The 14,811-nt window shown below is 49.4% G+C and overlaps 1 protein-coding gene across 3 annotated transcripts in view; it reads left to right on the forward strand.

The window, feature by feature from the left end:
- Window positions 1–14,811, forward strand: part of DDC (dopa decarboxylase) — a 103,999-nt gene that overhangs the window by 24,425 nt on the left and 64,763 nt on the right. For 2 of the 3 annotated variants that reach the window (XM_032244211.1, XM_032244209.1), the window contains exons 2-4: window positions 947–1,175; window positions 4,884–4,997; window positions 6,922–7,041. In XM_032244211.1, coding sequence (XP_032100102.1) covers window positions 975–1,175; window positions 4,884–4,997; window positions 6,922–7,041 — 435 coding nt within the window. In that variant the 5' untranslated portion in view covers window positions 947–974. Of the gene's footprint in view, window positions 1–945; window positions 1,176–4,883; window positions 4,998–6,921; window positions 7,042–14,811 lie in introns of all 3 variants that reach the window. The other variant, XM_032244210.1, reaches the window with a different exon arrangement.

Consider the following 14,811-nt stretch of genomic DNA (forward strand, 5'->3'; position numbering starts at 1 on the left):
GCCTGCATACGACTTAGGCTAGGAGGGAGGAGAGCATTCGTTTTGAAAAGCAGATGGGGCATAAAGGTGCAGCTCCATCTGTGGCGGAATCAAGAGGAGGGAAGAAGACTAACTTCGAGGGGGTGCACTGCTCCAGGCTCTGAGCTGACGCTTGGGTATATTGTGTGATTGTGCCTTCATGCCTTCCTGAGAGGACAGCATCACTGTCTTCATTTCCCAGATGAGGAGGGGCTCTAAAGGGCAAGTTTGTCTCTTTCAAAGGCAGGTAAGGGGCAGAGGCAGGACTTGGACCAGTGTTTTCATTAAAGTTGGAATAGATGATGAAAATAGGCCAGGTGTGGTGGCTCACACCTGTAATCCCAGCACTTTGGGAGGCTGAGGCAGGTGGACCACCTGAGGTCAGGAGTTTGAGACCAGCCTGGCCAACATGGTGAAACCCTGTCTCTATTAAAAATAAATACAAAAATTATTCAGGCATGGTGGTGGGTGCCTGTAATCCTAGCTACTCAGGAGGCTGAGGCACGAAAATCGCTTAAACCTGGGAGGCAGAGGTTGCAGCACTGAGCCAAGATAGCGCCACTGCACTCCAGCCTGGGCAACGGAGTGAGACTTTGAAAAAAAAAAAAAAAAAAGGAAAGAAAAGAAAAGAAAGAAAGAAAATAAATGTGTGCTTCTGGTCTATTTCACTAACGCAGAAAATGAAATAAAGAGACCAGTCGAATAGCTAGTAAAGAGGAGACGCAGCTTTTGCCATAGTCCCAAATCCAGTTTGATTTCTACCTCCTTCAGAGATGGAGGGAAAGCTCCCTTACTTGGGATCCAAGTGGTCTGCAGGGTATGTGGTCACTGCCCAGGTGCCCCTACCCACGGCTTGCTTGGAATCCCCGCCCTCCAGTTCAAGAGTTTGCAAAGTTTACTTAGTGAATCATTTTCTCTCTGTTTGCAGTTTTCACCTCTGACAGAGCCCAGGAACCATGAATGCAAGTGAATTCCGAAGGAGAGGGAAGGAGATGGTGGATTATGTGGCCAACTACCTGGAAGGCATTGAGGGACGTCAGGTCTACCCGGACGTGGAGCCTGGCTACCTGCGGCCGCTGATCCCTGCTGCTGCCCCCCAGGAGCCAGACACGTTTGAGGACATCATCAACGACATTGAGAAGATAATCATGCCAGGGGTAAGTGTGCCCCTGAGGTCAGAAAACAGGAGGGCTAGCACTCACATTGCACCTACTGGGCTCTGAGCAATTCACATGTGTTGTTTCAAGGAATCCTCATGACAGTCAGGTTGGAGAGAAAGTTTTGTCATTTCTATTTTATAACTGAGGAAATGGAGGCTCAGAGAGGTTAGGTGGTCCACCTCAGGTCACACAGCTAGTAAATGATGAAGCTGGATTCCAACCCAAAGGCAGTGAGGCTCTTTCCTCCAAGTGCCCTGAGATGCATTCCCTGCTCGGAGACACCCAGTACATACAGTGTGTCCTCATACACATCAGGAAGCGAGCCCCTGGTGGCTGCTTTCAAGTAAGTCATTTGCCCCAAATGAAGCACACTTCCACCATGCTCGTGTTTAGCAAAAGGTAACTAGCATATGTGGAAGGGAGGCTTTATTTAGTTTGAGAGTGGGCAGCGTGGCATTGCCCACCAAGGAAGCCCTCTTTCTCTGAAGCCAGTAGGCCTGGAGCACACAGAGGGCAGAAATAAACGGGACTGGCTGCCGTCTCCGATACTCACTCACAGGGCAGCAGGGCTGGAGCTCAGAGAAACTTCCCTTCAGCTCTATGCTTCCACAGTAGATTTTCCCTGCCAAGGAGTTCACCTAAATGCCTGTTGGTTAATGTGGCTCTGGCCTGGTCAGGGGTCCAGGGAGTTGCCGCCCGGCCAGTTTCCAGATCAGGAATGTTTATGAGGGTGGCCAAACCTGCCCTTCCATGTAACAATGTGCAGAGCCCAGGCAGGGAAAATCTCCATGGGCTACGCTGGCTGATTGCTGCGGTTGTAAGGCCCATGAGCAACGACATGTGATTTTCATAGAAGTGGGACCATCAGGACCCACTCATTCAATTCACTCAGAATGTCAAGGCCCTGAGAAGGCATAAGGTCGGCCAAGGTCACAGGCCTCTGATCATGGGGTGGGGCTGGGTGGCAGGCCCTGGACCTCAGGGACCAGTTTCTCTTACCACACTGCTCCCATTTCCTCTTCCAGGGGATTCTCTCTTGGCATCTGTATTTTGAGCAAAAGACGGGATTCAGGTTCTTGCTAGAAATTCTGCGAATACACTAAGCTGTTCAGCATAAAACCCTTCAGGAGAGGTGTGGTTAAATGTCAGGCAGTGGGGAGTGCAGGAGACTCGGGGGAGGATTTGAAGTCCTCTGCTTCCTTCTGTGGGGGTATTCACTGTGTGGAGCTGAGCTGAGAAACGCACAGGCCTTGGGCAGGGCCCCCGGGTGGGAGCTGCAACCCGCCAGCTGCTGTGATTGCAGGAAACCAGGTGAGCGCTCAGGCCGTGAGCAGAGCAAGTGCAGGCCCAGCCATCTCAAATGTTGCTGTGAATGTCAGCGGAGAGTGAAGCAAAGGAGCACACATCTGTCCTTTTACAGCCCAGGGGCCACAGGGAGGGGAGGGAGACAAAGGCACACAGGGTCTCCAGGTGCTGAGGGGCAAGCCAGCGCCTGGTTGCTCTTACTCTCCTGGGCCCTGGGAGCTTTGTCTTCATTGGCTCCTTCCTCCCTAGAAATAGGGAAAATTATGCTTTACAAATGCATTGGCATAAAGACGCATACATTAACATAATTTTTTTTTTCTTTAACCTGAAAGTTCACTTCTTTTTCCTCTTGATTGTAAAAGAAATTTAAGCATGTTTTTAGCCCCTAACAATGCCGTGGGCCCGGACCTTCAGTGCTGAAGGCATCACAGCCTAGGCAGCTCCTCTGGACCTCTCAGCCTCACCACCGACGTCCCGCACCTGAGCTCCCAAGCCTAGACTGTGCTAGCGCCCTCTCTCCACCACTCCCCCAGCCCTGGCAGACCTGGGGTGGCTGTGGTTATTAAATAAAGAACACTCCTACTTCTTGGTGAGCTTTCTCAGTCAGTTGCCTTCACAATCAGGGGATCGCTCGTGCTACATCTTAGACAACATGTACTTAATGATGAATGCTATTGAGAAAGAAATGTTTGGATCTCTTCCCAGAACGTGTAAATGATAATATCTTAGCTTGGACTGCTTTAACAAATGACGTAGACTGGGAGGCTTAAACAACATTGATGTCTCACAGTTCTAGAGACTGGAAGTCTGAGATCAAGGTATTAGGTGCAGGTGAGGGCTTGCTCCCTGGTTTACAGACAGCCGCCTTCCCGTGTGCACTCACAAAACCGAGAGGTAGCCAGCTCTCTGCATCTTCTTATGAGGGCACTAATCCCATTGTGGGGGGCACTAATCTTATTAAGGGGACCCCACCCACATGCCCTAATCACCTCTCAAAGACACCGTCTCCTGATGCCATCACTTTGGGGGTTAGGATTTCTACACGAATGGTGTGCAGACACTCACATTCAAAGCAGAGCAGCCAAGCTGGACAGAGCATATCCTCAGCCCCTGGGATTCTGAGCCAGGCCTGGAGGAAGCACCAGAGCATGTGCTTTCATTTTATCTGAGGGGATGACCGCGCACAGAGAGGTGGAGTCAGTTGTCTAGAGCAGCCCAGCAAATCAGAGTCCCTGCCGAACTTGCAGTCCAGGTAGCACCATGCAATTCCCACAGGCAAGATGGACATGGAGCACCAGCAAGGGATGATGGGGAACAGGACAACGTCTCTTGGAAAGCAGTGCGTGGTCACAGCCCGAGAGGGGTCTGAATGGCAGTCTCTATACCTTCTCCCTGCACAGGGGCTGAGGGTTGTCCTGAGGGCTTTATTCTGTTCCTTCACGGCAGGCACTACATTGGCAGAAACAAATTTAAAGATGCAAAGACTAGGCTATACCCACTCCTCTGTCCTCTCCGGATCATCCTTTCAGCCTCTGAGATGTTTGAAGCTGGCCCCTTGTTACCATGGAGACCTTCCCAGCCCAGAGAGGCTCCTGCCTAGGTGTGCGCCTCCTGGATCCTGAAACCCTCTGTCCCCAAGTGTGCCACATGGAGCTGTCACTGTCCCTTATGGGTCCCCTCCCAACCCACATGAGCTTTTCCTCTGTGCCTTGTCCAGGACATGGCAGGTGTGCACCTTATGTGCTGCAGAATGGCAGGATGCCCCCAGCCAGAACAAATGGCAAGGGACAGTGGCCAGGCTGAAGGACAGCAGAGGCGAGATGTCTGGGGGCTGATGGAGCTGCTTGGCTGGAGGGAACAGCTCCTCTAGAAGAGCCAGGGGCAGTGGGAAGACCAGATGCGTGTTTGTGGCTTGACTGAAGAAACCTCAAAAATCAGGCTCTTTTTCTTTAAATGGAGAGCTTATTTTTTTAGAGTAGTTTTAGGAAAACTAAGCTTTTGGCGCGCAGCGATCAGCCTTGGGGCAGCACCTCCACTGATGAGAGCACGGGAGCAAGAATTTGAAGCACAGTGTGGTTTTTTTGAGGCTACATTTTTATGGAAAATGATAAGGATTTTCCACTTTATTTTGGAGACATAACATTTCCTTCTGAGCTAGCAAGTATGTTCCAGTATCAAAAAGGAGGAGCTGATTTGGAGTGGGGTCGGTAAGGTGATGTGTAAATGCTCCAAAGTAATGGAGGAAGGTACAGGGATGGCTGACATTTGGGGAACTGCACTGACCCAACTCTGGGTCTGGCTGCGCCTGGCGACTGGGGGCCATGGGGGTACCTGGGTCCCTCACTCTCTTGAGGCCTGGCTTTCCTCGCTCCTGAGTAGCTGTTCCATCCTCCCATGCAGGTAACACACTGGCACAGCCCCTACTTCTTCGCCTACTTCCCCACGGCCAGCTCGTACCCGGCCATGCTTGCAGACATGCTGTGTGGGGCCATCGGCTGCATCGGCTTCTCCTGGGTGAGTGTCTGGGTGCATCTGGAGACAGGGTCCCACCTGTGGCGGGATCCTGGGGTGGGTACATGGTACCTATGCACATGGGACCTGAGCAGACGGCAGTGCCATCTGTGGGCAGATGAGCCACTGTTGCAGAGAGGAGAAACGATTAAGATCAGAGGGGGTGCCTCTGAGAAAGCAGGGATTCAGAACAGAGAATGTCTTCTGCACAGGGTGTGTTGGAAGCACTTGGGATGAACTACCATCACAGTCTGGGGCCCAGAGTTTCTGCAGCCTGAAACTGGGAATATGCATTTCCCCAAGCAGCTCAGAGAATTTCTATATCCTCCAAAGCTTGAAAACCACTACTGCCCCTGTCTCATTCCATCTGTTCTCAACCAGGGATGCTGCCTGGGGAGAGGCCCCAACCAGCCCATCAGATGCGCTGAGACCCTTGGAGCAGGGGGTCTCTGGAAATGGACCTAGCTCCTGCCTGCACACCACCAGTCCCGCCCTATCTGGAAGTAAAATGCCTAGAAAGGTCCCTGCTCTGAAGAACGGCAGGCAGGGCTGGCTCTGCCCGTGGCTCTCTGCTCCAGGCACATCCTTACAGGAAAGATGCCTTCCTCCCAAATGCAGACAGCTTGGAGGTAGAGCTGCCTGCTGATGGTCAGGGTCCAAGGGCTGCTGCACCCTGGGGAGTTCTTCAAAGGCCAGGGGTTGTCCTTGGCCTTTGGGATCCAGAGCATTTACCTTGTCTGTGGCTTGGAGCCAGGTAGACTCGTGGGCATCAGTCTATGTGGCATGCTGTGATGCGTAAAAGGAGCTGTCAATTATGAATTCACAGCACTGAGCCGAAGGGCCAGCTGAGCCACCTCCACTTCACCAGCCTGGCGCTTGCTCTTCTTTGGGCTGGAGCACCAGATCGGGCATCATAGGCCCCACAGGCAGGGCTGAAAAACCCATCACTGGCTCCAGCCAGTATCTGTGATGCTCTCTGCCGGGCACCGGGGCCTCCTCTCCGCAGGGCAGGGCTGGCCTGGGCCCCCGCAGTGTGGCCTGAGCTGAGCACACTCTCTCCTAAAGAGCATTTTCTTTCACTGGATATTGTAGCAGTTTCATTTAGCTCTGCTGGCCCAAACCCATTCTTTCCCTGCAGGGGTAGTTGGCATCCATCTCTATCTGCTCATTCTAGGACAATTTGATTTCCCTCGGGCCTTGAAGGGGGAGCCTTGCCGTCTCTCAGGCTGCGTTGCCTGATACCTGGTCCCTAGCAGAGCGCAGAGGCTACTGGTAGAACTGGGTTTGGCCAGGCTCGGGTAGAACCCAGCAGGAGGGGCTGACCAGAAGGGAGAAGGCACTCTTCTCACTTAGCTCATACTAGCAACGCATCAGGATGCATATCTAGGCACAAGAGCACCTCGGAGCCCCGCCTTGGACCCCTTATGTTGGAGACCTTTATGAAGGTGGAGGCTCAATCCACCATTGGGTGGGGCCCAAGACCAGCGTGTGCAGAGAGGGGAGACTTGACAGAGGAAAGTCACTGGGAGCTTAAAAGAGAATATCAATGACTTCTCAGGATGCCCAGAGGGTCACAGCTGCCCATCACCCACCTCCTCATTCCCTTCATTTGTGACTATGGAGGAGAGTCCACCAGTGGGCTTTCTGGACCCTTCTATAAATGAACAAATGAATATACTAGCAAGGCCTCAATGTCCATGCAGGGGGGCTCAGTGGAGTAAGGTTCATTATGGTAGCCCATGTGTTCCCTCCCAGCCACTCTCCTTGCATGAGTCTAGGTCAAACATACTTCAGGCCTTTGAATCATTTCTGAGGTGGGTGATTTTCATCTGGGCTTTAGTGGAAGGTTAAGTCTCCTTGTTACTGCTGCTCCCCAAATTCTGCAATGCCTGGCCCTTGGTGAATCCCTTCCCTCTCCCCACCACAGGCCGCAAGCCCAGCATGTACAGAGCTGGAGACCGTGATGATGGACTGGCTCGGGCAGATGCTGGAGCTGCCAGAGGCCTTTTTGGCTGGGAAAGCCGGAGAAGGGGGAGGAGTGATCCAGGTAAGGTGGGATACAGGAGGGCCACTTTGGGGATGCATGGGCTCTGCACAGGACTGCAGCTGCAGGTGGGAAAAGAGGCGCTCATGCTTCTTGTGAGGTCCTCAGATTTCTCCTGAATAAACAAAACCGAGCTCCTGGGAAGACACTGGTCTTGGGATTGGCAGGATGTGGATTAGGATCCCAGTACTGTCTTTCACTCACTTCCCCAGGGCAGGGCACTCAGTTCCCCAGGCCCGTAGCTATGGCAGGTAGAATAGCGGCTATCACACAGCGGGTACCTGAAAATAACTACAGCAACTAACGTTTGTGTGGGATTCCCATCGCCGGCCACTGTGCCTAAGCATTTTCCAGGCATTAGCTCATTTAATTCTCATAGTAACACTATGAATTTTAATACCCCTTTTTACAAGTGAAGAAACATTTTAATACCCCTTTTTACAGGGGAGGAAACTGGGGCTCAGAACATTAGGTAGCTTGCCCGCTGGCTCCCAGCTGGTAAGTTACAGACCCCATATCTGTGTGGCTCAGAGCCTCACAGGCTCTGAGCCTGTGTCCTCTTCCTCTGAGGACAGCACGGGCGGCAGCTGTGACCAGTCTTCAGAGGCTAGAAATGCTATTTGTCTTTGAACCAGTCATTTACTTAAAGATGCTGCTGCTTCTATGCACCAATTGAATTCATTCTCTTCATGTAATGTGTGTCTGTTGAGAGTGACTGCGTGTCAGAGTTTACACCAGGAAGCAAGATAGACAAATGACAATCATGATGGGATTTCTATCCCCCTGGGGTTCCAGGACAAATGGCACTGGGATGACTTGGGACTTGATGCATTAAAAAAAAAAAAAAAACAACTTCCTAGTATGGAATATGAACCATATTAAACCCAGAACGCTCCCTTAATCATTTTTCTTGGGTCAAGGAGATGATAGTCTCATTAGAAAAGCGCTGTTAACTTTGGGAAAAAGAGGCTTCCTCTTCAGGTATTGTCTTCCACAAGGCTCTGAGAATTGGTGAAGGCCCATTCAGTGGGTGGGAACAGTGAGGCACAGATTGGAGAGCACATTCGTGCAAAGCATATGGCCGGTGTGGCCACATGAAACTAGCAGGCAAGTGTCACCACTTCCAGTCCTAAGACTGCACAACGGGATTGCGAATTTTACGTGCCCCAGTATTCGTTTCTGTCGATGTTGTGACAAATGTTAGTGGCTCAAAACAAGACAAATCGATTACCTTACAGTTCCGTATGTTGGAAGTCTGACCTGGTTCTTACTGAGCTAAAACCAAAGTTGACACCTTGGAGGCCTAGGGTGAATCTGTTTCCTTGCTTCTTCTGACTTCTAGAGGCTTCCGAAATTCCTTGGCCCACATCCCCATGTCTGTTTTCAAAGCCAGCAGTGTCCCATCCTTCTGACCTTTCTTTTGTAAATCCCAAATATCTGAGATAGGTCTCAATCAACTTAGAAAGTCTATTTTGCAAAGTTAAGGATGCTTGCCTGTGACATGGTCTTGGGAGATCCTGACGACGTGCGCCCCAGGTGGTTGGGCACAGCTTGGTTTTATACATTTGAGGGAGACACGAGACATCCATCAACAGATGTAAGATGTACATTTGGTCTGGAAAGGCAGGACAACTTGAAGCAGGGTGGGGGATTTCAGGTCAAAGGTTCATAAGAGACAATCTACTGCATTGTTTTGAGTTTCTGATTAGCATTTCCAAAGGAGGCAATCGGATGTGCAGCTATGTCAGTGGGCAGAGGGGTAACTTTGAGTTCTGTGACTTTCTGTCCTTCGTTCAAAAGGAAATTCCTTGTGAGGGAGGCATGCAGCTTTTTATCTTAGTAGCTATCTCTTTTAGGAATAGAATGGGAGACAGGTTTGGCCTAAGCAGTTCCCAGCTTGACTTTCCCCTTTGGCTTAGTGATTTTGGGGTCCCGAGATTTATTTTCCTCTCACACCTTCATGGCCACATCTCCCTCTGACCACAAATAAGTTAAGAAAGTGGGTTTCCATTTTTTTTTTTTTTTTTTGAGACAGAGTCTTGCTTGTTGCCTGGTGCTTGGCGCCAGGCTGGAGTGCAATGGCACAATCTCGGCTCACCGCAACCTCCGCCTCCTGGGTTTAAGCAATTCTCCTGCCTTAGCCTCCCGAGTAGCTGGGACTGCAGGCACGCACCACCACACCCAGCTAATTTTTATATTTTTTAATAGACACGGGGTTTCACCATGTTGGCCAGGATGGTCTCGATCTCATTACCTTGTGATCCACCCTCGGCCTCCCAAAGTGCTGGGATTACAGGTGTGAGCCACTGCGCCCGGCCGGTTTCCCCTTTTAAGGACACATGTCATCGGATTGAGTCCATCCAGACAATCTGAGATAATCTCCCGAGTCAAGGCTCTCAATTTAATCACATCAGCAAAATCACCTTTTCCCTGTAAGGGAAATAATCACAGATTCTGGGGACCAAAACCTGAATCTCTGGTTCTGCATTAATCTGACTACCACATCCTGTGTGCTTCAGAGTCATGGAGGGAACTTGCTTATAATGCCTATTCCTAGAATCTGGGCCAAAAAAAATGAACTGTAATTCACCCGGCTGATGAAGAGAACCCTGAACAGACCACGTGCCGGGACTGGGGGACTGATGGCAGCCTTCTCCGTGACCCACAAGCCCTGTGGCCAGGCTCAGAGCTCTCCCTCCAAGTGCTCCTCCCTTGAATTCTTTGGTTATCTCAATTTCCATCAGATACAAGTGATATCAAATAGGGAGGTGATGAAAATGAAATGTCAGGTCAGACATGGTGGCTCACGGCTGTAATCCCAGCACTTTGGGAGGCCAAGGTGGGCGGATCACCTGAGGTCCAGAGTCTAAGACCAGCCTGGCCAACATAGTGAAACCCTGTCTCCACTAAAAATACAAAAATTATCCGGGTGTGGTGGTGGGCACCTGTAATCCCAGCTACTTGGGAGGCTGAGGCAGAGAATTGCTTCAACCTAGGAGACGGAGGTTACAGTGATTACACTCTAGCCTGGAAAGAGAGAAAGAGAGAAAAAGAGAAAGAGAGAGAGGAGGGAAGGAGGGAGGGAGGGCGGGAGGGTGGGAGGGAAGGGAAAGAAAACGTCAGCTATGTGGTAAGTAAAGCGTCAGTATGTTGCTGTGAACTGTACCCGTCTACTCAACAGCAACAATGACTCAGCAAAAGCAGCGTGCTTCATTCCCAGCACAGTTTTCTTCTTGTCAGTGGGTATGCAGCTGGAGAAGCCTCCTTGACCAAGATCACAGCAAAGATAGGCTGTCACAGGTGCCCTTCCTGCAAGGGGAGGGGGCTGCTGCATACGGTCCACAGCCGATGCACTGCTGACTGCGTTTGCCTTGGTGAAGGCCAGCCGGCTTTCCAGCCTCTGGAACATCAGTCCTGATTCTCCAGGGTTGTCTTCACCACACTCACCTACAAAAAGCAGAATCTGAGTGGCCAGAGACAGAGGGTGGCAGTAATCAGGGACCTAGCGGGACAGCTGTGTGCCTGCAGAGGCCAGGGTTTTGATTCCAGGCAAGGGCATGCATGGTCTCCCCCTTTACAAGAGGCTTGGATGCTGGTGGCTGACTTTCATTTTCTTTCAGTTTCATACATGAGCCAAGATCTACTTTTCCATTTGTTACGCCCATTTTTTTTCAAGACGGAGTCTCGCTCTTGTCACCCAGGCTGTAGTGTAGTGGGACAATCTCAGCTCACTGCAACCTCTCCCTCCCGGGTTCAAGCGATTCTCCTGCCTCAGCCTCCCGAGTAGCTGGGATTACAGGCTCTCGCCACCACGCCCAGCCTGTTGCTGTCATGTGGCCCTCCCTAGCATTTGCTGAGCCCTGCTGACCCACCACTCAGCTCTGTGCAATGTGGAGATTTTTCTTCTACTGTGTGTTAGTTATTGTGGGATATGCCACTCTTTTTCAGGGACTTCAGTTTTCCACAGATTGGGTATCTCTTCCATGATTTCTCTCTTTCTTTTGATATTTCTCTTTTTTGTCATCTTCTCTTCTATATTTTTGGGAAGTTTTTTCTGCAGTTCTCCACATCGTTTCAGTTGTCCACACTGACAATTTATTGTCTTCGATGGCAATCTTGATTCTACTATTCCACTCTAAACAATGATTATGGGCCGAGTGCAGTGGCTCAGGCCTGTAATCCCAGCAACTTGGGAAGCCGAGGCAGGTGGATCATTGGAGGTCAGAAGTTCAAGACCAGCCTGGCCAACATGGTGAAACCCTATCTCTACTAAAAATATAAAAATTAGCTGGGCGTGGTGGCACGTGCCTATAATCTCAGGTACTCGGGAGGCTGCGGCAGGAGAATCATTTGAACCTGGGAGGTGGAAGTTGAGGTGAGCTGAGATCGCGCCACTGCACTCCAGTTTGGGTGACAGAGTGCGACCCTGTCTCAAAAAAAAAAAAGATTGTCCCTTTTCTACCTAGACACTGGACATTTACCATAAAAATGAAAGGACATAGGAGCTTTCTTGTCATATTCCCTGTTATTTCAGTATCTACATGTGAATGTATGTTTACAAACAAAATTGAAATACAGGTCAATACCTGTATATCAACTTACCACCTATGCAACTTATGGCCATTCGACTTTACGACCACAATCGCTAGCCACGACTGCTCCACGTCTGGCAGCGCAAACGTTGCCCAGCTGGGTGTACGACAGTGCGGACCAGCTTCCGGCAGCACTACCATCTCCGCGTGCACCATTTCAACGGTACATATAGGCTACTCAACTTACGACCAAATCGTGTTACGACCGGTCCGCGGTCCCGACCGTGGTCATAAGTCGAGCACTAGCTGTAATACAATACATACAGATTATCCGTATGGTGCTTTCCTTATCATTTTATTACAAGTGTTTCCCACTATCTAAATATTCTTTGAAAAAATAGTACTGCATGATTTTCTATAATGTGTCTCAATCTATATAAATAATACCTAAGATATTTGTGTTGCATCAAATTTTTCATTCTTATAAAAAAACATTTTGAAGGATACTCTTCAGGATGAAGTGCAACCATATTCCAGGATGATCAGCTTTCTCCTGGGGCTCTCCTGGCTGTGTTCATGTTGAACATTCATGTTCCCCCCGCCCCAAATCAAAATGGAACCAAACAAAAATTGAAGCATTACTAGGTGATTGCATCTTATAACAAAAACAATTTCATATTCCATTTTTTTCAGCAGTCCAAAATGGTTCCTCTAATTAGGTACTTCTCAAAAAAATCTTATCAATCCCCCATAATATAAGGTGTGTCTATTATAATAATAGTTACTTTTCTTTACATAGCAACTATGAGCTTGGCTTTGTTTCAGCCTGTGTCTTGTGCTTTATATTACTGTCTTCATCCTCAAAATATTTATGAGGAGTGATTGCATTATTGACAATCTTTTTCATGGATAAGGATATTGAGGCCCACCCAGAAAGTTAGTGGAACATGCATAGCAGCAAAGGCAAATTAAAGCCGAGGCTGGTCGGAAAGACAACCAGAGTTATGACGGTGACACCAGCCCATCCCTGACCGTCAGGTTGGGTTGGTGTCCAGAGATGTCCATGTTGCGTTTTCTTTTCATTAAAGACAACCTCGTTTTTGAGAGAGCATACAAGTCCCTAGCATTTGGGTAGGGCATATTCCTGGCATCGCTCAGCCCCAGCTTTAACACAATCTTCCTGTGAGCCCAATTCACTCATTTTTTTTTTTTTTTTTTTTGGATGAAAGCAAGAAATGGGGTCTGTGTTTGCTGCCGGAAGCTCACCCTTCCCAGCAGACGAGGCTGATTGTCTGTAATTGGTGAGGCCCCAAAGAGCACAGGAGCCTGGTGACAGCCTGTGAGCCAGCCTGGGTTATCATCGATCCCCTCAGAGCTGTAATCACCGCTGTGGGCGTCGGCACAGCGATGGGTGTCTGAGTCAAATGGCAAACTGTCATTGTGAGGCTGGACAAATGCAGGCTGCAGAAATGGCCTCTTAATTAGGGTTGAAAGCTCCTGTGGAAGAAAAGCCAATTTTTTGGTTTGAAAAAAAGCAGAAGATGAAAGGACATGTCTGCTCACGGCATCAGCAGCCGGAAGCATCAGACCTCACCAGCGTCCCCTCCTGCCTCTCGAGCAGGCTTGCCATGGCAACCTTTGTCTGCTGCCATCGCGCAGAGCCATCTTTCCTGCTCTGTACCGCACATCCTCCTCCCCACGCTTCCCTCCGCTTCTGCCAGCAAAGTGCAGAGAGCTCCACCCGACATCATGCTCAAGGCCACCAGGCCACCATGGTGGCATCGGGGCGGTGTGGTTCTAGATGTGCTACTGACGATTTGCTCCTTTGGGCTTTTAAAGAATCGTTTTGTTGACTTAAGCAGTTGAATTTTTTCTTAGGACGTGAACTAAACCCCCCCCTTCTCCCCTGCCGGAGCCATAATGAGTTGTCATGGTGATTCAGGGCCTTTCATCAGAATGTTCAGACAGTGAACACCGGTGTCCCAAGGCTTAAAGCAGAAGGTAGAGTTTAGCCAGGGAAGCTGCAGTCACGCCTGCGTGTCAAGCATGACAACAGGGAGCCATGCCTTCCACTAGGCTTTTCATGTTACATTTCCAATGGGAATGGGTGGGACATGAGAATTAAAATCTGCGGAGGCAGATAGGGGGACAGGAGGAAATAGGGGAGAGGAATGATGGAGTGCGTGGGAGAGATATAAGGTGCCTGCTCTCAGGGAGGCTGGGTTTCCTGGGGTGGCTGATTTAACTTTGCCAGCCAAGGTTGTTTTCCCCCTCCTCTCCCTCTGGCCAAGTTTGTAAACCTTCTCTAAAACGATGTCTAAAATAACTGCTCATGATAATGCAGCCTGAAGGAAATAAAGTACCCATTTTAAAGGCTGAATTCAGGGAAGCATATATCTGTATATTTGAACCCATCCCTTAGTGCTACAGACACAGGAATAAATGTATTTTTCTTTCAATATTACTGTCTCTCCAAAGGATGTGAGTTGGCTCAAAAGAATCAGTAGTGTCACGGTAAAATCAAAATGAGAAATCAGGATCAAAGGAGAGAGCATCAAATGTTAAGAGAGGTTAGCATTTCTGCTTAATTATTTTATTATATATTTCCCTATAAAACCTATCATGTTATTAACTTTTTCATGGTCAACAAGAATCTACCTTTTCTTCATTTGTCCTTTCTAATGTCCTTTCATATTAGCTGGTAGATAGGTGTCTTCTGGGACTTACCTAAGAGGGAAGATGCTTGCCACCCCTTCCTTTCTAGGCCCATGGCACCCTAGAAAGGGCGGGCGTGGGCTCACTCCTGACAGTGCCCTACCTAGCTGCTGATTTGGGGCAAGTTATTGAACCTGTCTGGGCATCTGTTTCCCCATCTGAAGATGATAAAACACAAAAACAGAATTATTTTACAATTTAAATGGGATAACGTAACAGGCACTGAATCTATTAATTTGCCAGGGCTGCCCTACCAAAATATCACAGACTGGGCGGATGGAAGAAGAATTTCTTTTTTCTTTTTTTATTGCATTTTAGGTTTTGGGGTACATGTGAAGAACATGCAAGATTGTTGCATAGGTACACACCTGGCAGTGTGATTTGCTGCCTTCCTCCCCTTCACCTATATCTGGCATTTCTCCCCATGCTATCTCTCCCCAACTCCCCACCCCCTGCTATCCCTCCCCATTTCCCCCCGACAGACCACAACGTGTGATGCTCCCCTCCCTGTGTCCCTGTGTTCTCA

Source organism: Sapajus apella, unplaced genomic scaffold (genome assembly GCF_009761245.1).
Source record: "Sapajus apella isolate SASKATOON/1434 unplaced genomic scaffold, GSC_monkey_1.0 scaffold54, whole genome shotgun sequence".
Taxonomy (NCBI): domain Eukaryota; kingdom Metazoa; phylum Chordata; class Mammalia; order Primates; family Cebidae; genus Sapajus; species Sapajus apella.